The sequence below is a fragment of the Aphis gossypii genome, chromosome 2, assembly GCF_020184175.1.
Source record: "Aphis gossypii isolate Hap1 chromosome 2, ASM2018417v2, whole genome shotgun sequence".
In the NCBI taxonomy this organism is placed as follows: Eukaryota; Metazoa; Arthropoda; class Insecta; order Hemiptera; family Aphididae; genus Aphis; species Aphis gossypii.
In genome coordinates this window covers 55104726-55132580 of record NC_065531.1, presented here as the reverse complement: position 1 = coordinate 55132580, position 27855 = coordinate 55104726, and the positions used below count along the sequence as shown (strand labels likewise).

Here is a 27855-nt window from a genome sequence, read left to right as displayed (position 1 = left end):
CCGACTTAATGATTATCTATTTATGTGTGTATAAAAAGCGTATGTGTAATAATAATCAACAAAAAATGGATGTAAAAATAAATGTGTGCAGTCGTTATATTATAAGTTTGTCATTTTATTTTCAATTCAGTCGGTCTTAACATCGTGATCGTTGTATTAATACTTACTACTTATATTATCAGTCATTGGATCAATAAATAAGTATTAAACTATTAAAGACATATATTATTTGATTCATTTTCTTTAAAAGTGTTTGAAATGTGTTATTGTGAAAAATTTCCGATATAAAAAAAAAACAACCATATACGTACAATGATGATACTTGGCTATTTTCAATATAAAAATATTATATAGTCTCAACAAAAAAATATTGACAGTTTTTACTTTTTAGGAACTATACATTATACAATCGTGTTATTTACTTGTTAAGACTTCAGTCCTTTTACAATATGCGTTTGATCACAGTACGTGGTTACCGTGCATCGTATAATAATTGTAAACCATAACGTACATTTTCCAAAAATTTTGGCAGTCTATAATTGTGTGCAAAGGCGATGGAATATAATATTATTATAAAACTGTAAAACAGTAAAACTATAAAACCTAAAAACTTAGTTTTAACGAGTTCGGAAAACCACCTAAACGCAAGACGCTTACGATTTTACTCACGATGAAGTTTATTTCGCAGGTTTCAACCGGACGGCAACGATGGGGTGTACCAGCACGATGGCTCAGATAAAAGCCAGGAGGAAAGCGGCGAAAATGTTGGTGGCAGTTGTGGTCATGTTCGCACTGTGCTTCTTTCCCGTGCACCTGATGAACTTGTTGAGGTAAAATGAATTATAAAATACTACATTACTTATACAATATCTTAATATTATATATATATATAAATATGTTGTGATGTTGTGATATGCGTTATATATATAAAGTGTTTAGGCAGTTTACCTCAATATTAAATATAGGTAATTACATGTACTACTACAGTACATAACTTATAAAAACCTTTCTAAATATAATAATAATATATATTATACATGTTATACTTATATATATAATATAGGTATAACTGGTATATATATGAATACAATCTAATGAAATGATCCCATGGCTGCTTATATATAATTGTATATTTGGTTTATAACTCAGTATAATTTTATTTTATGTATGGAAAAAAAAGTATTTTATAGGCGTTACAAACAATCTCATGTATATTAAACAAAGATCGACATTCAAATTTAATTTAAAATACAAATTCCAATTATTATTAAAATAAACATCGCAGTCTGTGACTTTATAGGCATTTCATAAAATATTATTTAAATTCTTACTTTAATATTTGACTTTTTTCATTTTTAAGAACAGTTCAGTACTGAAATTCGAATAAATTTAGAAGCCTTGTTAGTAAAAAAAAAAAAAGTGGTATTTGAAAGAATCAAAAACTTAAAAGTTAAAGTTTTAATATTTACTTTATTGATTCTACAACAATATTATAATAAATATATATACTAACTATTTGGACTAAATACCAAAAGTATAAACAAAATTGATTTAGTTTATACACATAGGTTAAATTATCGATAGAGCACGAATTGTCTAGTAGTAAAAAACTAATAAAAATGATTGCAGTATTGCACTAAAAAATAACAACGTTTTGTTATGATTGTTATGAATGTTTTAAATTTACTGTTATAATCTTAAATTCTACCAATATATATATATAACAACTATAATATAAATCATTGCATTACTATAAGTGTTTGTTTTAAATTTTTTAAATTGAACCCTTTGGAGCTAATAAGTTCTTATATTTCAAAAAACTTCGTTCTACGTCGGTTGATGTAAACGGATCGTATTTAAAATAAGCTAAATCGCTTACTCTCAAGTCTTCAGTTAGGTTAGATTAATTATTTTTATTTTATAAGAAAGCATTTTTAGGAATTTTGAAAGTATAATCTTATCTATAACACGACGGTCGAGGGTCGACTATAACTAAAATAGTTGTATATAAATGAGTAAATAATAATGATAATAATGGTGTACATTGATAAGTTATCAATGTACATCATCGTATTATTTTTGTTTCAACATTATGATACGTCCTCTTTTGTTTTACAAGAAACATACATTTAAATCAAAACAAAAAAGTTCAAAGAACAAACAACTAAAATTATGAACAACCTAAAGCAGGTTTCATCTGTAAAACTTTAGTTTTTAATTGTATTTTTTTATAGTGTTTTTTTTCTTTGGTTTTATTAAGAATAAAAAAAAATTTTAAAACATATATAAAGAATTATTCGATTTAAAAAAAAATAAAAATCATTCATTAATAAAGAAGATATATATTATAGATTAAAATTTTAAATATTGATCTCTCGAACAATTTGGTATTTTGATATAGCATTTATTATTGGTTCTCAAAAAATGAGTTAATATTGTTTAACATACGCTCAAGCATTCCGTCTAACGCGTGCTGCTCAAAAAACTATATATTATATTTCTCTAGATCATGTGTCTTGAATATTTAAGTCTTACGAATTTCACGGAAAATACGGTTCATTGATTCTACATTAAAATCGAATTAATATTGCGAATTGTACGTTAATCTCTATCATAACCATATTATACTACAAGTATTAATTTCATAATACCATTGGAATCAATGTCAATTTTAATTTTGCACGGTTAATTATTTTGTTAACCATGTGATGTTAAGTCATGCCATAATAGCGATGTATTATTGTACTACCATAGTAATATGAACACAAATCTTTTTATAGAAAAACCGTTCACGGAACACATAGTTTATAGGATAGACGTCCTGGATTTGGATAATTAAAATGCTTTTCTCCGGACTTCGAATAATAATTCTACAAAGTGCCACTTGTTCCCCGAAATCAAGTATTTCCGTGACAATACTAAAAAATATTTAAATGACGTGATTTGCATATAATACGCGTATCGAAACGGTGGAATTTATTTCGAAGAAAGAGAAACGTCCTGCACCGCAAAGAAAACAAATCGTAAAAGCGGCCATCGAAAATAAAAGTTATTTTCATCTTGGTTCATTGGAAATGTAAATTCGTAACTTTCATTAGTTACATTGTGTATAACGTTTTTATTTTACTCTTTAGGTTTTTACGAAAAATCGATAATTAAAATATCTTTTCTAATAAGGTAGGTGTGTACATTATACACTATACAGAATATTTTACCTAACGATTATATTTTTTTTAGTTAATCATTTTTTAAAAATACAATGCTAATAAATTATAAATATATAAGGTTATAGGATATAATATATATAACCTAACCTAGGTCAATATGGTGGAGAATTTAAAAAATCATATTATTCACATAGATTATTTTACTGTATTTAGTAGTATTGTTTATATAAACTATTATTAATAACTATAATATTATCAATTATGAACAAATAGAAATTGAAATTCAATGATATATCATTTTATACAATGAATTTTCTTAAACGGATACGGTCAATCAGCTTATATCAAATACTAAATAGTACTCAATACTAATACGTTTCGTTTGTTTTTTTTTATTATTATTATTTATATTGCTATTTAAGATATTTTTCTTTAACTATTAAAACTAGTAACTACGATATCTAGAATAATTTAGTTAAAAAAAAAGCAATAGTATAAACTATAATGATGTATTTAAAAATATTATGTCCCTAAAAATAAAGTTATTGAACCTTAAAAAAATAATGAATATCGTTATTCATCTTTTTTTGTTCAAAATTTGAACTTCAGATACTTATATGCTTATACAAATGCATTATGCCTATAAATTTTAAATATTTTTATATATATCTTTAAACTACGAATATGGTATATATATGTGGTATTTATATGGTATCTTGTGTTGCGAGTTCACAAAGTTAGTGATTCAGCAAAAAAAAAAAAAAATTATCAAAATCCATTATAAAAATAACATTAACATCATTGAATATTGCAAATGTTTAAAAACAACTCAAAAAATATTCGAAATGTTTGAAATATTTTGAAAAATTAACTGGGTGTAAAAAATCATTATATACAGTTTTTATAAACTTCTATGGTTATTTGTTTTCAGCTTATATAAAAAAAAAAAACATAATCAATGACTGGATTCGCATAAAAATTTCAGTTTTTCGTTATTTTTTTCTCGATAATTTTTTTAATAATTGGAAAATTTGAACTTCAACATGTTTAAATTACAAACTAAATACAATTTAATATTTGAAACGATCGTTAAAGTTAGAAATCAATACATATAAAAAACATACTCACAAACACTATATATTATTGCAAAATAAATTTATTCATCGCTTCGTATTAAATTATTAGTTAAATTTCCAATATTATCACCATTTAAAATTAATGTATATGTATTTATTTGTTGAAATTTTAAAAAATAAACAGTTTTTCAATATTATATACCTACTACTACAACGAAAATGATAAAATTTGTAGAGTAGGTAGAATTTTTAATTTGAATTTCATAGCCAGCAATTTTTGTTCGAAAACGAAACAACAAATAGATTCGATAAGATCTAAAATATAATTAAATATCATTCTATTTTTTACAAATAAACAAAATAAATATATTTTATAAATTAATATTTTTCTTTTTTTATATTCTCAAAACTATTTTACAAGCTTGTGTTCTATAATATCAGAACAATTTACAGTTTTATACCACTCATCTCTCATAGAATTTGTAGAACTATATTATATTTATATTAAATAATAAATACTATACACTCTTGTTTGTAATAATTAAATCAAATATTAAAACGCCTACTACCTACCTGCTACATCGATCATAATTGTATTTTGCAATCCACGGATAAATATTTACGTAAAAATGTAGTTCCGGCGTACCACGCATAAAACTTTTCGTATGTATAAACTATAATGTTATTTATAGAATGTTATTTTAATTATTATTTTATTTTAAGCCCCGAAGCCAGCAAATACTTTAAATATAGAATATTGGGTACTATAAAACTAACATATTTACTAATATTAAAAAGTTATACAATTTTTAAAAAACCAATATTATTTAAGAGGACGTTATACCCGTGTGTTGTCTCAATCTTATACACGCGTAACATAGTTAAAAACTATTTTTAACTCATGTTATCAAAAAAAAAATAATAATAATAATAATAAAATAAAACACTATAATACAGGTGAAATTCTTCCCAATACGATTAATAATTTTGATATAAATATTGAGGGAGTAAAGTTCTCCCTCGCAAAACAGTTTTTAACTTTGTTACGCGTTTATAAGACAGAGACAACACATGTGGGTTTAGCATCCTTTTAAAATAAGTTAAGAAAAAAATTATACAACAGTTATCAAATCATAAGACATAATTTATGTCATTGAGTAATAATAAAAACACTAAGGGAGATAATTCTCTCTTCTTAAATACATTTTTGTGAATTTTATCAGGAATATTTGAGTCAATTTTGACAAACTAAGTTATTCGATTGTGATAGGTTTCAAACTAAAATTCAAAATAATTATGGACAGTCCTATCTCTAAATTTCGTAACTTAATAACTTATCTATTGATACTACTCGAATCAAATGATTTTTTTAAATCACTAGAAATATTATTCATTTGACTACCAGTTTTAACGATATTTAAAATATTTGAATATAAACATAACAAATGGTTTGTGATCGATTTCCCTCGTCAAAAATTATATTGTTTGTCAATTAAGATAGGATCAAATATATTTAATCAATGAAAATAGTCTTCCAACCTGTGTAATTTATTTCTTATATTTTTAAAATGGTATGTTTAGAGTAACATTGAACTGTTCGTCAATTAATAGGTTACAGACATATAATAATGTTGATTCTTTGATACTAGTTACTTAAATAACTCGAACTTGTTTGTTTTCTGATCGGTGTATCTTTTTGGGGGGCTATGCGTGCGTTCATTATAAAATAACATTAATAAACTCCGGAGAACACGTGTAAGAAACATACTATAATAACGTACTTTAGAAGTAGATAGGTAAAAAGGGGTAAAAACAATCGTTGTGTAATCGCTGCACACAAAGTTAAAAGTTACCGATTACAGAAAGCTAATCTAACAAACATCTGTTATAGGCTACAGCGATGGCACTGTTCTTTATCCTTTTCTAAATGTGAAATACAGCACGCAGTGTTCATTAAAACTTTCGTTGTATACTTGTATGTACGAACTATCATCATAATATTATAATATCAAATATCTATCAAAACTTTAAAGTATACGACGGTCGCCACGTGTTAAATTTGTTCGATTTAGCTCAAAAATTATAAATCGTTATTTATGGAATACAGCGTATATATACAAACCTATACGTTGGAGAGTTTAAACTGTATTATAAGTAAATAATAAGTTACGGAACATTGAGAAACTATTCAGAAATAAACCATACCTTATCATTATTATTTATATTACAATATATATAACGCAAAACATATATATTTTAATAGTTACATTATGATAATCACTTTATTATACCAGGTAATTCACCAAAGCTTACCTTAATTTTATATTTTAAAAATTTTTAGAATTGTTAAAATTATACTAAAAATCTAAATTTTAATTAACCATTTAATAGGAATGTTCTGTATCCTGTGGTGGTATACAGTTCACTGAAATCCTAGACATTTATTTTTAGAATTTTGTTTAGATGCATCATCATTTTCAAAAATATTATCACTTAACAATTTGAAAACCCTCATTTTTAAAAACAAATTCATACCACTACAGTATACTATTTATTACATTGAGTTATAAAAAAAAAAATTAGTTTTAAATATACGACCGCTTATAAATTTTAAAATTGTTATTTGCATAAAATCATTATTAGAGACAAAAATTAAGGTGAACCTGCTTGACATATTATTTACCATGTGTATGTACACGTATATATTATAAATATATAAATTTAGATTATTTTTTTTTTATTTCGTCTTCGAATCGTCGCTGTAAGCTATGTAACCACACATACACACACAAAAACATAATATAATATATACAAATTATATACACTGATCGGTACAGGAATCGTTAAAAAAAAAAGAGCAAACATGTGGCAATCTCGCTATTGTACAATTAGGTATTGAGTGGGTCGCATTTTGGGTATGTTAAATTTGAATTCAAAACGATACATATCATTGTATACGAAAAACGATTTTGAGCGGTGATGGTCTGTCAGCCTATATCACTAAGTATGTTTCATGATATATTTTTTTGATAAAGTTATTGATTTATTCCACTTATAGACTACAGTAGGTTGACATACTTTTTTCTGAAAATATTGCATTTATAATTTTTTTATGTTATTCATATTTAATTATTACATTAATAATATATATTATTTATGCCATATTATATTAATTTAAACAACTCAAAATTCAATAACATCTTTCTGTTAATACCGTAAAACAGTAAAAATAAGTTCACATAAATAGATAACATCTTATAATAAATCAAAAATGTCATTGTGCTTAGTAAAATTCTTCAAAATTTATAATATACGTAAAAGTTTTTAAGTTCCCATGAATAATGTTTTTAAATTATAATAAAATAATAATGAACATCGTTATTTATCGTTTAAATAAGTAATTTCGTTCAAATTTAAACTTAAAATGTCTATAAAAAATAATTACCGTAATTTTTTTTAGATTTTATGGTTTCAGTATGATTTATCTATGGTGAATTTTGTATTCAATTTTCAAAACTTGGATAAAAAACTAAAAGTTCTTATGAATTTCTAACTAAAGAATACTTATACCTACCTACTTAAAATGTATTTGCATCAAAATTTTCGTTCCCAATTGTAAATAAGTTACTAAGAATTCTTTTGTTTGTTTTTACCTCTCTAAAGCACAAACTAGATCCAATTTTCTATCTAAAACAACCTTCAAAGTTGAAAAATCGAATGATTTTATAGATTAATTAACGTATATACACAACAAAAAAACACACGAATCATATTATTTACTCGCACCGCGTTCAAACAACAAATTCCATCACACGTAAAGCACGAATAAGCCGTATTTCGGTATCTGTTCGTGCTTATACAGTGTAGTATAATAATAATATGTAGTCACCAGTTGGGGCCGGGACATAATCTCGTATATCGACAAACAAATCGCGCCAGTTTCCGGTCCAGGACACGGTAAAAAGCGGCCGCTGGTGACGCGCTCGTCGATCCCGAAAACCTAATCTACCGGATTAAAGCGTGAGGCCCGCGACTTGGTTATTTATCGACTCCAATCGTCCCTCGCGAATATTTCTTATACGCGCATCATCCGTCGTTGGTATATATTTCATCGTGTAGTGTGAGTGTATCCCGCATTATGCATATAATTTACGTTTTTATTATTTTGTAGGAGGTCACGAATAAAAAAGAAAAGAATAAATTTGAAAGAAAAAAACTAAGGACCGCAGCCGAATTTGGAGAGGACCCCCTTCCATCATAGAATTGCTCTATTATAGTGTTTATTTATACGCCGTATTTATTTTTTTGAATTTTGCAAATAATCACGTAACAATTAAAATCATATAGTAATATTCTATATATTATTACTTATAAGTCTGAATAAGAAAGTTTAATTACTATATGCTATCTTATACCGATATAAAATTATACACATAAGGTGCTAAAAAATATTTTAATTGATGATTTATAAGAGCATACATGCATCGCATATCTCCATGCGTATTAATATTTACTATCGTTTATTTTAATGATGTTTCAATAATAATTTTAATCATAGTATAATAAATATATTTAAAAAAAACTTAAGTGTATGGGGCGGGAAGAGGTAAGATGTCCATGAATTATTATTTTAATATAACCTTATTTGTGGTAAACACTGAGAATTTTAAATAGAATAAAAGGTATAAATAATCAAAAAAGTATACCCAGACTAAATTAAGCACTCGACATTAAAACAGAAGGTATATAATTCGTTTTTATACACATTTCCCAGTAATTTGATGTATATATGGGGCATACGACATTGTCCTCTCAGTAAAATATGGTCTTATCGTTAATACGCTTCTGGCTTGATATAATTATATTTGAAAAGTTGCCTTCAACGGGTACGCGTCCGTCATCGCTTCTACATAATATGTACATTGTACATATTATGTATTTACGAAAAAGCCCAAAAGTAAACATTACTATTAATATTATTATATATTCATCGCAGTGTTTTCAAGTTTAATTAGGACTAGCGCATATTGAATGTATTGTCCCTTGTATTGTATATTATGTTTGAAGGCAAAAACTGTTTTTCAAAACTATAGCTCAACCGTGGGATCGTTGCAACAATAATAACGACAGTAATTGTTATAATATTATGTAACGAAAACAAAATCAACCGTTTGATTGGCTTATACTTTTTATCATTTTGTTTTTATTCAAATTAAATACATAGGTACCTCTATTGCATGTATTATAAACTATTTATATTAACATTCAAATTATTGTTGTATCAAAATATAATTGAATTTGTGTAATTAAATTGTATATATTTTGCGTGAGTGTTCACAAACATGACGTAGGTAGGTACATTCAAAAGCGCACATTTTTAAATTAAAAGTTTTAGATTCTGAGCGGAAAGAGCAATAATAGGTACATATTATATTGATTTTTTAATGAAATTTTGGGGTTTTTTTTGTTAGATGAATTGGAGCTGTTTAAAGTTTAAAGTAGGAAAATTTAAAAATAAGTCTCCATTCAAATTATAATTGAGGTACATGATGTCAGTCGTGGTAAAGATTGAGGTTTTTGGAATTATGTATAAATATTAAGTATATTGTAATATTAGCCACGAATTCAATATTATAAGATTTTAGAGTATTTCTGTAATTTTTAAAAGGTGTCAAACTATCTGCGAAGGTACACAACATGTTTGATTGGTTTTGAAAAGTTAAGCTATATGTGCGTGTACAATATTAAATTCATAGCTTTACGTAAATTCAAATGTCACGTAGAGAATATTATATTTCATTAAAGATCACTAAAGAATCTCTATCCTTAGTGAAAAAGTAAGTTGTTTAAATTTTACACATAGTTGTATAGTATAGTTTATTTACCTACTTGAAAGATCATTTTTTAGCTTAATATTTTATAATTATAAATAATATGTATTTAAAATTGTATTATTTTATTTGCGTTTGTTTAAGTTATAAGACCCAAAAACAATTTATTTAACTCGTAACAATAAAACGTGATTCGACAAAACTAAATCATAAAGTGAGTGATGTTATTATTATTATTTTTTTATTATTAATTCAAATTCTATTGGAATCTAATATTGTTTCTTATTTTCTTTATATGCCAGAATTTCGACACATTTGAATGTTTTTTTTTTTTACTGTACTTAGTTTCCTTTGTGTTTTTTTTTTTTTTTTTTTGATCCAATGATTTAGCCATTTGTGATTTACGTAAAACTTGTATTTGTTTCTTTTCGTCTTCGGTTATTACAATTTATAATATTACAATGATGTAATTTGGTGTAATATTATATTTACGATATTATATTCGTTTAATGTGTTGTATATTAATACATTTTAATTTATACCCTATATAGAACTATATTATTTGATTTCGGACTTCAACTTCTTCTTCTATTATGTAAAGGCTTTTAGCAATTTATACAAAGTATTCAGATCTGTGATAATATTGTTTTTGAACTGTTGACGTGCGGGGTTTTGGACCGTTGACACGCTATATTCATTAAAATATATTATAGTAGTATATACTATAAATATATATATATATAGTATAGTAGTATACCTACTAGTTGACCGCTGTAACAACCACGTCATCACTAACTCCTAAATAATAGTATATACAGGTCACTAACAGTATAACCATAAACCTGTATACATAGTAATTTCAGATTTATATAAGAAACAGCAAACAAAAGGGTTAATTATTTTTCAAATGTACATGTTTGGAAAATGTGATAGGTGTAAATATTAAAATATACATATAATAATATATATAAAATAATATTGATATTACGTATTATTCTAACATCTGATAGTTATTACTTAATAACCTATACCTATAGTCATTTATTTTTAAAAGTAAATCTGTATTTTAAATCATATAATATATAATATAATCTGAGCGTATTAAACTTTTCTAAAAAAAAATGGATGTATATAAAATATAAATGCTAAAAATAAAGCGTGTAGACTTTTTTGTGAACTAGTCAATTAAAGTACAAATATTTTATATAAATGAATGGAAAGGATACCTCTGGTTTGTTTTCATTTTGTATATACGTCACGAGTGAGCAATGTATAACTTTTAACCTTTACTTAAGTGCTAATAAACTATAGACGTAAATGTATGATCGAGAATTTTAGTATGTTGTAATCATAACGGACACATATTAATTCTATAGCTTTCATAATTTTTAGCTATATTATAAAGTCTACCAGTTACAAAGAAAAAATAAGGAATAAAAGAATATTTATACTCGGTCGAGTGTCAATAATTCGAGAGTCAAAAAGCTAGTGATGCATGTAGTGTGTAAATAGTTAAAATTAAATTCAACTGATAATATTCTATAATACTATGAAAGATAAAATCTAGTATTAATATCATTACATTTAAACAATAGTTCATAGGCAGAAATAATAAATATTATATATCATAAATGATGTAATATAATATGTTAATATATACTATACTGTACAGTGTACATATAATATATTGCATAGTCTCTCTGTGACCTGTGTGTTTCTATACTATATTTAACCATTAACTTATATATTATTAATTTTATACCATTCCGATTAAACATGTTCAATAAAATGGTCCAAGAACGATATTTTCAGAATTGTTTACTTACTTCCTAAATATAGGTACTATTTATAATTTATATTCCTGAAATAATGACTTAAATTTAAATATAATTATTGGTTTGTATTCTTGCCAAGTTTGCGTACTAAATTATTAACCAAATTAATTTTGTCCTATTTCGTATTTACTATAAATTATTATGGTAACAATAATTATTTGCTATTATAATTGAAAAAATTATGAAAACATTCGTTTCATAATAATAATATATTCATTATTCATACAATATAACTTTGTAGGAATATTATTTTGAAAATATTTAATGATTTATTACAGACTATAATGACATAACTTGTGATTATAATGTAGAAAACTGTCAAATAAATTACTATTATAAATATTAGCATTGATAGAATTTAATAAGTGAAGCAGATATCGTCAAGTTTAGCCAATATTGACAGGTATTAGTACGGTAAAAACGTGACACGGTGCGCAACAGCTGCCAATACAAAGTACAGGCACCACAGCGTTAACATTGACGAGATCATATTCGAATAAGGGAAAAAAATTTTAGCATTGTAGGTGATTTGAAACAATGCATACACGATTCTGAAAATTTCACGAATGTTAATGTCCTAGCTGTGACACATTCATCGAAGAAACATCCTTTATAGTTTACCTTTACCTATACCACACGGTGCGACCTAAGTGACGACTTTCTCACGGGGGCTCTGACAATCCCTGTGTTTATTGTATAAATTATATAATATTACATGTGTGTGCGTGTATGTAGGACGTGAGTATGCAAATTCTAGGGAGTATTATGCAAATCTGCCTTTAATTATTTTAAATTTATCTGCGGGAATAGTGGGCCTAATGAACAGAACGGAAAGAAAAAAAAAACACATTAGGATGGCGTTTTCGTCACTATGGTCAATCGCGTTAGTTTGCTAAAGCCAATATTTATGTCCATATAAGTACGTTAAATGAAGGGATGTATGTTTGGTAAAAATTACTCAGTAAATTTTGGGGATTAAATAGAAATTCTCATAACTATTTTACAGTTTGAATGGGTAATAACTTTTACTTAGGTACTAATATACACCATTGAGTCATACCAGAAGACCATAATAATATTATGTTCCATGGTTGAATCTATACGAGTAAACGACTATGACTTATTTAATAATTATGAATAATCTTATAGGGATAATAAGAAGTAAATATAAAAATATTACATTCAAATGTGTACAGATTTAATATATCTTTTAATAAAGACAAATATTTTAACAAGTTTGAAATTATACCTAAACAGTTTTCCAGTAATTAGAATTTTACACGAGTTTTATCGATAAATATAACATAATAATTTATTTATAGGTACGGTCACACGTCTATATTTATTATTTTATAACTCGTCCAACATTTCGGCCAAAAACTAACACACAACACCACAGCAACAGTATTTACATAACATTATAATATATTATGTTACAATAAGCATAAAGGTACGCCTTTAGCACATATTGTGCATGTGTGTTATTTTTTTCTCACGGGAGAGTCATACGCTTGCATACACAACGCTGCAAGAGTGATAAAGTTTGGTTTTTGTGCGCGCCCGAGGCTTAAAACGATTTGTTGAAAAAACAAAAGACCAATAAGCGCCGTAGGGATTAAATGCAGTTATATATGAACGTCTCCAAGGTAACGACGAAACGCTATATAATATACATATATAATAGGAATGAAAGAAATAGTTGGGCACAAAGAATTGGAATCGAAATGGCATAGTTCAGCTGCATACGAATTGAGTCCCAACTCTAACGGAGTGAACCGAGTTCTAGGTTTTTTTTTAGATACGTAGCAATTGAGTTTCTTAAAATTTAAAATATACTACTAATTGAATCCTTGTTTCAGTAATAAGTTCCAGCAAACTAAAAAAACAAAAAACATTTTCCTTTCCATTTTCTCGAAATTGGGACTGTTTGTAAAAAAAATTAAACAAGCGTAGTTGTTGAAGTGTTGGTTTGGAAAAACTAGTTAGGTACATTTAATAAATTAGTGTATTAACTAATGTCCTAATCCAATATTTAACAGTATTTTTATTTCTATTTTAACATAAAATATTGAAATGCTCAACATAATACATACAATACAAAAAAAAAAAAAAAAATGCATGAATTTGTTAGTATATTTTTCGGTTCCTATTTGCGAACTCAATTGTCAGAATTAGTTTTTTTACTTTTATTCTGGAACAAAATGAATTTAAATATTTTCTTCGTTTAAGTATGGGACTCAATTATTATGTACGACATACGTAATATATGTATGCTCATGCGTAATATCGAATAACTTTATAACGATATTATGGGTATTATATTATAATATGTTATTATGTCGGCTGATGGACGAATGTCATAAGCACGATAGAAAGTTTGAGATTTATATTTTAATGATTCCTAAAAATACCTATTAGTTTAATTTTAATACAATATTTTATTCATGAAAATTTTTTTTTACATGCGATTTTCTTGAATTTTTTTCTGTAATTGTATATAGTTGTAAACATAAAAATATGTTAAATATACTATGAAACGCGATATTATTATCACAGGAAATAAAATATAAATTATTGATAAAATAAATGTTTATAACATTTCAAACTATTATGTTATTATTATTTTACTGAAATTGTATCATATTTATATCTAATCAGATACTCGGTGCATTGAAATTAGTTATTTAAATTGAAAAAAAAAATAAATTAATAACATCGGTTTGTTTTATAAACCGGATATCTCAGTATATATTGTAATAGGTAAATTATTATAATTATTGCGAGAACACATAACCGGAAAATGTAAAATATTATTCATCAGCAGGTGATAAAGCCGTACCTAGCTTACTAGCTCAGTTTTGTCGGATATTACCATAAATGTTCATTTTGGCAAAACAATTTTTTTATATTTCTAGTTTAGGTAAATTAAATATTCTTCATATCTTAATTGTTTTGATAAATAATAAAAGTGTTGTAATTTATGATGGGAAGTAGGAGTTAGAGTTACACTAATATAGTATAATATACAATATACTACTATTATTCGATTCATTATTTAAAATATAAATATTTTTATATGATAAATTTAATTATATTTTTAATAACGTTTATAATATATACAAAAATATAAAGCAAAAAAGTTATTAAGTTATTCGCGCAAATATATAAGCTGGAATATATTATTGTCTTCATTTTGTTCTATAAACTACCATCTACATAATATAAATATGTGTATTTCAAATGAAAATGTTATATCATAATAATATAATATTCTATTTATATGTTAATCGTACCAGTAATATTTTATAAGAATTTCAATTTTTAAATTTATTTCGTAAATGACTTACTCCGAATAAATAAAAATATAATAGTTAGCACCATTCACTTTATAGTAGTATGAATTTATTATTGTTTGTTTGTTTTTTTTTCAGTTTCGTAGAGAATTAGAGATTATATAATAAAATACTACTTGAGTAGTCAAGTAACGTACTTTCACACTCTAAAAATATTTGTAAATAACCTAATCCTTTAATGTCTTATGGTTGTATAATGTATTTCAATTTAGATTTTAAGTCATCATCGTTTTTGTTCAAAAATAAATGTTTATTCAGCTATACCTACGTTATTGTGGGCGCGTATTGTCGTATTCTCAAGGGATAAAAACGATTTACGTAAAAGCATATCTACGGGTATTAGTATTATTATATATGGTTGCAGTCGGTATGCGTTTTTGACATTATTTGTTACTGTTATCGACAGACCAACAATCAACTTGGACCAGACTCAATATTTTACCCGATGGAAAAATGTCCAGCCAAAAATTCGATTTTCCGTGAGCCTGTTAGGCCACGTAATCGAATATTTCGCTATCAAAAATTGGTTTTTAAAACTCAATAATATTCTATTTTATTTATTATAGTATACATAGTTAGATAATCGATAAATATATTGTGATTTCGTTAAATGTACATTAAATTATTGATTCTAGTTTTAATTTATGATTTTTTTTTTTATATATATACATAAATTTTATGTCATCGTGTTGGAGAGATGACAGAACAACTTTCATTGGATGTATATTATGAATAATCATTTAATAATATAATATGATATTATGTTAAATAAATTTAATTAAAACATTTACAGTTAGACAACTTAAATGTTTATTTTATTATATTGTAGTATTTGTCAATTCGACGATTAAATTGCGAGAAAATCGATGTGATGAATTACGCATACATTAGTGAGTGTGTATATTGTATAATGATAAATAATTTATATATGTTTCATTTTGGTAATGAATTTATCAAATTGAATAAGGTTAATTTTGCGTCAACAACTGCCGCATAGGGCATTATTATTTTATTATGGAGCGGAAACGTTGGTGAATATTCAATGATTTCAATGTCTTATGAAAAGATCAATGGCGGGTGCCACATTATAATAGTATACTGTCGGTTTCGGTATTTGACGTTGGCAAGTAAGACTGGGCTTAGACGTTTAATGCATGGACTCTGGAAGGATTGATTCAAAGAAAATTGAGACAATCGAGCATTAAGAACAATTATTAGTGAGGAAAGGATTCCACTCCTGAGAAATCTAAAACCGGAAATTAATTGAAAGCCCATTATAATCAACGTAAGCCGTACAAACTTTGTACTACGCCACGGTGTCTTCAATATACAAATAGTAAATTACGTTTTGTATTAAATTTGGAACATTTAGAACGTACCTACTTGTAGATACCTATTATTGTTTAGATTATATTGTTATTTTTATTATTATTTTTTGTACAATCTTAAGTAATGAAAAAAAATAATACATTTACGTGATATTTACTTTATAGTCCATCGGGATGGAAGAGGGGTGGCGTGCTCCTTTAAAATCCTTTATCATGATATCCAATCGCATACTGCGGGTACTGTAAAAAAAAATACGTTATTTGGTCATTTCCACCCGTCACAATACCATGAAATGCTACCTTGAAATTAGACCATGGTTGGTTATCATTAAGCTACATTCTCACGACTGATGTACTTGCCAAATACGCTAATATAACTGTACATTTGACCAGTGCACAATTACGGTGTTCACACGACTGGCGTACTTGACAAGTAATACGAGTAATATTGGTCGTTCCTTTGACTTGTGTCACATTTACCGACAACCCTCGGGAACTTCACCAGCGACAAATAATTGTACAAGTATGCCGATCCGACTGCATGGCAAGTAATAACCAGCACCAAATATCGGCTAAGTACACTAGTCATGGGAATGCGGCTTTACACGTTTATACTATGCATAATATATTATCTATATATAGTCATATTTTGAATCAATACTCCATCGCGTTTTTTTTTGTTCTCGTTATTGTAGTTATACCCTATATCGAGTGTTTACAATAATATAATAATATGTGTATGAAAGTATATTTATATATAAGGACGCGTGTGTTATACATTTTACATAATATTTAACTGTTATGTATAATATTGCACTTATGATGTATGTCGCATGACATAACTCGTGATGGGGTCTGCGAGAGGGAGTGACGGCGGCGATGTTGAAGAATTATAGCGACAGCATTTCGATTTGACGAGCCCATTGACTTAATACATTATTATACGGCTAATAAAAACAACGAATAAAATATTCGTGACGGTTATAAAACGACGCTATTTCACTTGGTGTAATGATTGGTTATATGATGATGAGTGTTTTTATTTCGCATGCCATCGTCGTCTCCAGGCCCACTGAAGTTTTTTTTATGTATACACATATACGCCATGGAGATAATCCAAGATTAAAGACTGCTGCTATGTATTATGTTTTCGATATAAACGAGAAGAAAAATTAATAGTATAACGTTCAATTGGTCTTTTTTTCGAAAAACTTGTTAGTCATATTGTCTCCGAGTATAAAGTCTCATCGCATATAGATGCAAGTATGTAAATAATGAATGTGCCAAGCTATAAAAAAAACATTGCAAATATTATGATACCGATATTGATAAAGACATATACATAAAAAAACCTTGTGTTATTATATATACGTATAATATGACATTGTCATATTATGTTTCCGTCTATTTTCCACTAAAATTTCGTTTGATTGAAATATGAGTAATTTATTTTTTCACCATACTTACATTTTATATCTATATTTAACAATATTTCATTGTAATATTAAAAACTTTTATAAAATGAAAAACCATTATTATGGCACAACAATGGACTGGCGAGAAAAAATTAATAACAATCACGAGTCTAGACTCGATACGTCTTATAGGTATACGATGACTTTATACGTAGTGTTGATATTGAATATAATTTTTCTACCAAATTCTGATAATATATTATATTTTAATAATAATAGTATAGTCATTGCAGCCGTAAGTAATTATTTTAATGTGTTTAGTAAGAATAATAGTTTTTGGGCCATGGATTGGAATTATAGATGAGTAGAAAAAAGGGATATTAACAACAAATGTCATGGGAATTCAAAGTTCAGACTCTAGAGAAACCCTTGATTTCAAGATTACTTTGTTTTTTTATAGCATCCGCTGCATCAATCCCTTAGTTTTATTTTACTTTTAGACTGTAAAACTATATATATATATATATATTCATATATATACACACATCCAATGTCCTTGACCTATAACGTTTTTAATACGTGGTCTAAAAAGCTTTAATACCAGATTTGTAACACATTAGTGCATTATGCATTGAATTTATAGATACTTAATATATATTAGTTACATTGGAACGTTTTACAATAAAATGGAAATAGATTAGGTATGTTTAGTAGAAAATAATACCTTTAAAAAATAAAATATTGATTAAAGAGCGTTTTTTAAACCTTAAATAATGATTTATCGTCGTTCCATAAGTTTCAATGCATCTATAGTAAATATAAAATTTATGAAAATATAAAAAGTATCTTTTTCACTGATAATTATTGTATTATATATTGTACAACCTAACAGGTGCCACTGTAATTATTATATAATAATTCAGGATTTTAGAAATGTATTAAAAATATAAATTCAAATGTATACCTACCTTCTAATAATTTCAACTCTTTAATATTTCAATAAAAAGTATATTTTTATGTTTGATTGCTTATATTCTATTTATTTTCACGTTACGAGTTTAAATGCATTTAAGATCAATAACCACAATTTCAATAGTTCAATATGTTTTAGCTGCTATTAATCGTTTTGAAATTAAACTAAGTGTGGGGATGTTCTCTATGTATGGAGTTAATTATTCCCATGTATATATTAGTATTTTACTCGTACCTATTAAACTTCAAAAGTAAAATTAATTGTATTAAGTTCGGCCAAATGTTTAAAGGTATATTTTGGTAAAAATATTGTAAATAATATAATGAATAGTCGTTGTACATTTACTCAATAATCTTATTATAATATGATAACAAATAATATATTATATTAAGCATAATATAGTATAATAATTTATATTAAACGTATTTTTGTTTGTTTATAGATTTACGGTGGGCATTCAACAGTCGCAGGCAACAGCTCTAGTTTCAAATTTAAGTCATTGGCTGTGCTATGCTAACAGCGCAGTGAACCCGCTGATATACAATTTTATGAGTGGTAAATATAATTATTGGATAAAAAATATGATTTATTTTTATTTTTTATATTTTCATAAATAGTGCAACAGTTAACGTAGTCATATGTATGTACCTCGCCCTAGTATACATGTATATTGATTTTTGATTATCCAACGGAATTTTATCTAAAAATTGTTATCAAATAGAACACATAAACTTTACTAAAAATAAATCTATAGTGATAATAATAATATTCAAGCACTTAATGTGTATGTATTTCTGTATTTATATCATTTAACAATAATGAGTAAGTAGCGTTTTCCGAAAAGATTCAAGGAGGATGGGCGATTTTTCAAATTAAAAAATTGTCATTATCATCCCAAAATTTAAAAAAATATATTAATTTTTGTTACCAATATATAATTAAATTAATTAATATTTATTTATTTTTAATATTTAGTATAATTTCTACCATACATCTACCTAAAATGTTTAGTAAAAAGAATATCAGTACTTAAATAAAAAAATAAAACTTTTTTTATAAGTGAAATACCTAGGTATATTCGTATATCGTACATCTATACCTATTTAATGCAGAGAGGGGTCTTCGTATATGGTAAAATAGGTTTGAGAACATAATTTTTATAATTCGATCGAGAACGCACAATTTATATTTGTTTTTTCAATGTTACTATATTTTTCAATCGTTTTTTCAATTTTGAAACAAGGTAAAAACATATAATGTGTGATCCAAGATTCAGTTAATATATAAAAATATTTGAATATTTTGGCTAATGTTATTCAAACATTTACATAATACCTTTGGGTATTATTTTCAATTTATTACTTATTAATCCGTTATTTATACAGCAATATTTTTTATAATGTATATAATTTTAATTTACAACTATGACTGAACATTTTTATCACACATTTTGGTTATATTTAACCATTTATTATAAATTTGTAACTTATTAATAGTATATGTTATAAAAATTCAAAGACTGAATTACTCGATAGTCAATTAAATGATATAGAAACGGTAATTACATAAATTTGATCTCAAACAAAGAATCTTTTTGTAATTGGTGAGGTTTTTGTGAATTTTGTTTTTTCAATTGTTCAATAGTCTTTACATGTGAAACGTAAAAATGAAATAGTTTAGGATTTCGTAATACTTAGAGAGGACACAAGTTATAGCATCGTATACGATAAGGATAAGTACTATGTGATGGTTATTGGACCGTGTGACGGTGTGTCCAGGTGCTCCAGACTAAACCCAAATAAAAATGAATGAAAAAAATAAAATAATGTTTCATCCGTTTATCCATTTTTCAGGCAAATACCGTAATGAATTCAAACGGTTGTTCCTTTGCTGGGGATCGCACAGGCAGAATCGCCTGCGCCGTGCAGCACACACGTCCCGAAGTGGCACGTACATTTGCCGATTCACGATGACCACAATGAAGACAGACAATGTGAGCTTTGGACTGTCGCCTGAAGACATTCAGTGAATTTATTACTAAGGTGACACAGCGAAGACGAGACTATAATAACATTACACTCGCTCAAAGGCGAGATATATTTTTTTTTTAGTCTTCATATTTTGGCTTTAGTGATATACGTATATATGTTACATATTATATGTGTGAGTATGTTTTTATATATAAATGCGATTTGGTGTTAAAATTTTCCCATTTATATATATATGACCACGGCTTTCAATATATTATGTGTACAGAAAAAAAATATACGTGCTGGCGAGTGCGCTCGGAATTATCGATATAATATAATAATACTAGTCGTACGTGTCCGGCGGTCTCCTATCATCCTCCACCCACCTATCCCCTTGATAAAAGTCTGACGGCTGTTTCCTCGAGAATACAACACTTAAATATATTATGTATATACAATTTATTCAGGTCTATTGCCACAATTTCAAATATATAATTTTTAATATATATTTGAGTTTTTCTATACCAAATAATATATGTATATATATATACTTTCAATACCATGTAACATTGTATTATAATACTACCTATATATTATAAATTATAATCATATTATATATTAATATACTATACTATGGTATATTTTTCCTGTTTGTTCGTCCTATGATGTTTATTATTAATTATTATAAAACGTGAATGTATATAATATATTATTGTAATAGTTAGTATAGTATAGTTAGTTACATTTTGTGTATATAATAATACGTAATATTATGTTATTTTAAATTTCATTTTTATTATTATTATTATTATTTCTATAATTATTTATGATATTGATTAAAATATTCTGAACCACCTCGCAAATGAAAATTGTATGCATTATATCTATAAATTATAACCTTATATTTTACTATACATTTCACAATATGACTCATCGAAAAATTTTATAGGTGCATCGACAGAATTGAATTAAAAACGATCAAGTTCAGCAATCGTAACAGAAGATTATAGTATGTATAATATGATTGAGGATTACGTGACATTTGATAGTATATTGTATGATGTTTGAGTACCATCAGACATGATTGTATGTATTTTTAATGTTTCCTGAGAAATTTAGTAGTTAATATGATTTTGATTTTTATTGACTCCATTTTCGAACGAAAGACCATAAGGAAGTATAGTATAGCTTACTGGTAATAAGTCGTGTAGGAAAAACGAAGATGTCTCGTATAATATTGCCAACACCCGTTTTATTATTTCAATCTTTAGTCTTACGTTAACATGATGCGTTGACTTTATTTTAATATATATTATACATTTAAATTTTAAATTCAGCATCATAACTATAGTACAATATAGACAACGATATAAAAATTTCCATAACTATGTGCGATTTTTATTATTGACTAATTTAGTAATTTATATACTGTGGCACACGGGTGTTCACTATCCGCTTTTCTATAGTTGTTGCATTTATTACATTTTTTGATTTATGGCATCCCAACTTGTCCACCTGCGTTCTCGTCCTCGTTGGTATTTTTGCCTAAATGTAAAATTGCTCTCCTAATCCTTCGTCGAAAAATATCCTGTTCATCCACCACAACTATGTGAAATCGAATGCTTTGTTTTTTTAAATTAAAAACTATACATACGTATAACGATATTCTGAAGGGTAATTATTGTAATAATTGTTTTCCCTAAACTTGTGATTTAATAGAAAAATAAAAAGTTATTTCTTATTTTACCATATAAATGAAACATACTCTAAGTTTATCACTGTTTTTCGTTTCAGCATAATATATCGGTCCTTGGATTAAAGTACAATGAAGTAAATGCATTTTGCCTAAGACAATATTATTTAGTTTACCTCATCATTTACAGATGAATAATGTACTGCCACCGTTGTGTAATTCTAATAAACAACGCGCTAAAACTATAATAAATAGTAAATATTGTATATTATTCGACTATTCAACAGACCTAAACTTGTTTATAAATATTACTAAATACTCACTAACCAACAAAATAACAAAATATAATACAATGATGTAAAATGTGCATGTAAGCAAGGCTAGATCTTTACAGAACAAACGTGACAGATGTTATTATTTTATTTTCGAATGGTTTTCTATAGGTACTAAAATAATACGGTAACTGTTCATCCAAGTGCACACTATTATATTTATCCTACAGACAGACCACATTATAGGATAGTTAGTTCCGCTTACCTTACTGACCTCGCAATAAACATATTTTTCAACTTGATTAATTTTTATCCATGCATCATAATTTCTGGTTTAAATAATTTTATTTCTAATAATTTGTTTTTTAAGCTACTCGTCAAACATATTATATTTTCTTAAAATCATTATAAGTAAAACAATAAATTAATCGGTTAATAATTTTAAACGAAATGATTTAATGTAATAATGATATTATCGTTAGTTCTATGAAAACTAACTACTTAAATAATAATTAAATGTTTGCTAGTACCTATAAAACTTATGAATTAAATTATTATCAATTAAAATAGATATAAAAATATAGAAACCTTTTTATTTTTCAACAATTTTTTGTTACCTAAATTAAATGACCTATCATATTTTAATCCAAAACAAAAAATCCTAAATCAATAAAATATTATTTCCTGACCTTTTTTCCAGTTTCCAAGATCCCGAATACGTGTAATGTATTAATATATTACTGTGTTAGGATTTTGGCCGCTTATAGCTGTATTACAAATACGTAAAAGGGGACGTAAAATTCAACTGGCAATTCTCTACATTTTCTATGCCCTTCGTTTGGGTTTAATTCGCGTCGTTGCACACAGCTCGATTTCGAACTTAACTTCAGATATTATATATATTATTCCAAACTACACCTATTATTATTATAATAAGTGACTTATGAATGAACATTTATTTGATTTTCACATTATCAATAATACTACTATATAATATAAGCTGTATAATAATAATAATGAAATACGACTAATTATATTTAACTCGTATTTTTAGTTAGTTAACATTATATTTTGTCTCGTTCAAGCATTGGTATAAATACAGAACGCTATGAATACGTGTATTAATATTAAATACAATTATATTATACGTACACGGACCTACACTTATAATATATAGGTACACTCGGGAAAATAATTGGTGTATGTGTGTGAGTTGTGTGAGTGTGTGTGAAAGAGAGAGAGATTGACATTCAAAATGATTTTCATTGAAATGTATAATCATCTTTACTATACTTAATATGATATGTACTATAATGACACACGTGTTACAGTGACCTTGTAATGCATATTTTATTAGTTATTAATTCACTAAAAAATGACGTGGCCCACCTAAAAAAAAATCCATCACTCATGGTGTATTTTTTTTTCTAGTCACTAAATTGTAAGTGGCTTCGGTGTTAATATTTAAGATTCATTATTATTACTGTTAATGATTATTATTATATATTTGTAATTATAATAATTATTTTTTGTTTGTGCATTAAACTTCTCAATTATTGGTGTTCTCCAAACTTAATGGTTGTTTTCATATTTATTATACAATATGTTTCTTAAACTAAATGTTTGACTAGTTAAGCCAACTTTTAACCACAACGCATCTTAGTAATATAATTGGATATTACTAATTATCCATAGGTAAGCACATAGACATATAATATATAAACTATGGAGTGAGCTATTTCATTGACTACACTAATAATTTCATTCATACGATCTTGTTTGATTTTGAAAACAATTTTTTTCTTAAATTGAAGTTTTTGAACTGTATTTATCTAAATAAACTTAAAAAAAAATCTAGGTCGTGACTAATTTTTAATTTTTTTAACCATCTATACTTTTAATTAAATATCCAAAAAAATATACATACATTTAATTTAAATATTCTTACGTATAATAAAGATTACTTAATGGATGTTTTCTTTTCATTAAAAAGCAAAATAAATAGTTTTTTTACTCCAGTCAGCTAAACTTCTAATACTTAAAACAATATAAATAAAAAATAATGTTTTCCATACTTGAAATATTTTATAACAAGATTTTTAGATAAATATTCTGTTTCTGATAATAAAATAACAGACAATTTAAGTTAAATATTTTAACACTAGTACCTATAAAAACTTTAAATATCTACTCTTATATTCTAATTATCGTAATGTATGTATAGATACTTTTTTACGCTTAGGAATCGGAAACCGGGGTTGTACCACCATTATTTATTCAATTAAAAAGAGGTTATTTTCTATAATCACGAATGTCGCTGTCAACGTATATTAAAGTTAACTCAATTAATTAATGGCTGTCACTATTCTGTCATGTATCGGAACCTAGGTATAATGTTATACATCAAAAAAAATATAAAACAAAAAAAAAATAGTCAAATACATAATAGTTAGTTTTCAGATTAAAATAAATAATTTTTAAACGGTTATCTTTATTTGACACCGTATTTATTGTATTAAAAATAAAACTAAAAGACTGTCTCACTGTGTATATTTATATAAACATCTTTACATCCTAAGTCTACTGAGAAATGATTCATCGAAATCTTCTTTACCGTGACCTTCTATCAAGATTCCCATATGACCTTCGTTAGTCATATTTCGTATTTTAGCCACTTTATTTGTTATTAAAATATATATACGTGGATAATTTTTTTTTTTTTGTTAATCATCAATCATGGAGAAAATCGACATCATATAGGTATAAAATATACAAAAACTGTGTTCGAAATATTAAACAATCATTTTTTATAATATAATTTAATCATAATGATAAGTAAAAACTATTTATAAATGACTATATTGTATAGTCGATTTATTTCGATTAAAATATATAGTAGTTTTAAAAAAAGTGACAGAATCGTAAATAAATAATATTATACGTATACCGCTAATACAGAACAAATAGATACCACCTAATAATATTATTTGTAATTGTATTATAATTAAAATTTATCGTTTTTGATCTAATTGAAATTGATCTAATGACCTTTTAACCACATTGTTTTGATGAAGTAACAATCAATAATAATTCAAATATACGCATATATATATATATATATATATATTATATAAACGCATGAGGTGCTTTATATATTTTAAGAATTGTTTCGAAGAGTTCTTGAACGAATTGAAGATTTTGATGTTTAATCGACGTAATATAGGAAAAGCACTCGATCATTTCGTGTGTTATAGATATATAAACGATATACACACTTATAAAAACTTTTAATTGATTTTAGAACTTTTTTCGATTTTTCTTTTCACATTACGCGTAGTATTCTTTGCCGAAAAGTTGCATCAAAAATTATTTCACGTATTATACTCTTTATAATAACTACACTGAATTTAATTATCACTGAGGAGCCATAGATTTATTTTTTGATATATATTGTTATAAAGAAGTTTACGAAAATTGCAGCTGTTCATCTAAATATAAATAAAATTATGATGTAAGTATGTAACGATAGTGATCTATCATCAGGTTTCAAAACCTTCAAAATTAAAAAAAAAAAATAATAATAAATAAATTTATGACATTGTATTATTGACATATTTGAAATCACAACAAACTAAAACTTCATTCACGACGATTTCTAACAATTTTATACAATTTATGTTTTTACTAGCTGTCACCCGCGTGCTCCGCCTCCGTGAATAATTGTTTGCAAATTGTGGTGCTGTTTCTTTGTCTTATAGTTATTTCGATCATAAAATATTATAAAGTGTACATACCTTATACAATTATACCTACGCAAAATAATAATAATTTCAGGTGTTTATAAATTTTCAGAAATATACTTATAGAATATAAATAATAAAAACAATTTTATCTCACATTAATATCATTATTCTTACGCACAGAAAATATATTATATAATATATTATTATTATTATATTATTAAATGAATAACAATAATAATGATTATTAAACAACACCATTGGGCATAGCATTCTGTGGGTCTTCGCATCATACAGCCAACCAGCGAGCTGTAGATTACTATACTACTTTTCTATTGGATATTATTATTATCGGATACGTTTTACCATATCTTTACTACTCGAGTCTCAAGATTAAGTATTTCAGTCGTAGTTAGAACGTAGTGATATACACTTCGAACCTCGCAGAACCGTTCAAATCACCAACGAGCCGATGTAACATCTCATACACGTCGACAATAATAATAATTGATTCATCGTCGATTCTATATAGACATTCTGAGGTGGTTAATGGGCGATTTCTAAATAAAGGTACGCTTTAAAGAATCATTTTAACGTTTAATATAATATACATATACGTCGAAATTGGAATTTTACAGGAGAGACACAAAAATTATTTTGTGTAACTTATTATGTTCCATTTTTGAAATAAATAATATAAACTATTAATAATAACAGTTCCTATAAAGGAACACGCTTAGAAATGTTTCGTCTTCACTCCAAATAGTGTGTTTTGATACAAATAATATATTTCTATAAAAATCTGAAAATGTTAAAATATTGGACACCTTAACTAACATAAGTGGTACTTAAACCTCCAGAAAACTATTAAGCACAATATTAAAAAAAATTGTGATGATACGTTGAACGGTGTGGATTTTTATGTGTGAAAAAAAATTAGTACTTGCTTTTATAGTATAGATGTATATAAATTATAATAGTTTTTAATTTCGGCGTTTATCGAGAACCGTTCAAAAAACGATTATTGTTTAAATCTATGTATTATAGTTTATAATACAGTTATAGACATTATTTTTATTTTTATTTTTTTGATTATCAACTACACATTAGCCTACATTAAATTAGTTTATACATTTATTTCAACTTTTCAAATTAGAAATCAGTTAGCATTTTCAAAAGGCTAATTAAGACTAAAACACTCG

At 26.1% G+C, this 27855-nt stretch overlaps 1 protein-coding gene across 1 annotated transcript; it reads left to right on the top strand.

Annotated features, from left to right (window-relative positions):
- Positions 1-726: 726 nt before the first annotated feature.
- Positions 727-21007, top strand: LOC126549827 (orexin receptor type 2-like). The gene is made up of 3 exons (XM_050200213.1): positions 727-830; positions 19421-19533; positions 20832-21007. Exons 1-3 carry the CDS (start codon positions 727-729, stop codon positions 21005-21007), a joined length of 393 nt encoding a protein of 130 aa, XP_050056170.1.
- The last annotated feature ends 6848 nt before the right edge of the window (positions 21008-27855 follow it).

Excerpts from the sequence above, each read along its gene's own strand:
- LOC126549827 (XM_050200213.1), top strand. The coding sequence starts at position 727 with ATGGCTCAGATAAAAGCCAGGAGGAAAGCGGCGAAAATGTTGGTGGCA. Across the intron at positions 831-19,420 it reads CACCTGATGAACTTGTTGAG|ATTTACGGTGGGCATTCAAC; the intron begins GTAAAATGAATT and ends GTTTGTTTATAG. Across the intron at positions 19,534-20,831 it reads GATATACAATTTTATGAGTG|GCAAATACCGTAATGAATTC; the intron begins GTAAATATAATT and ends TCCATTTTTCAG.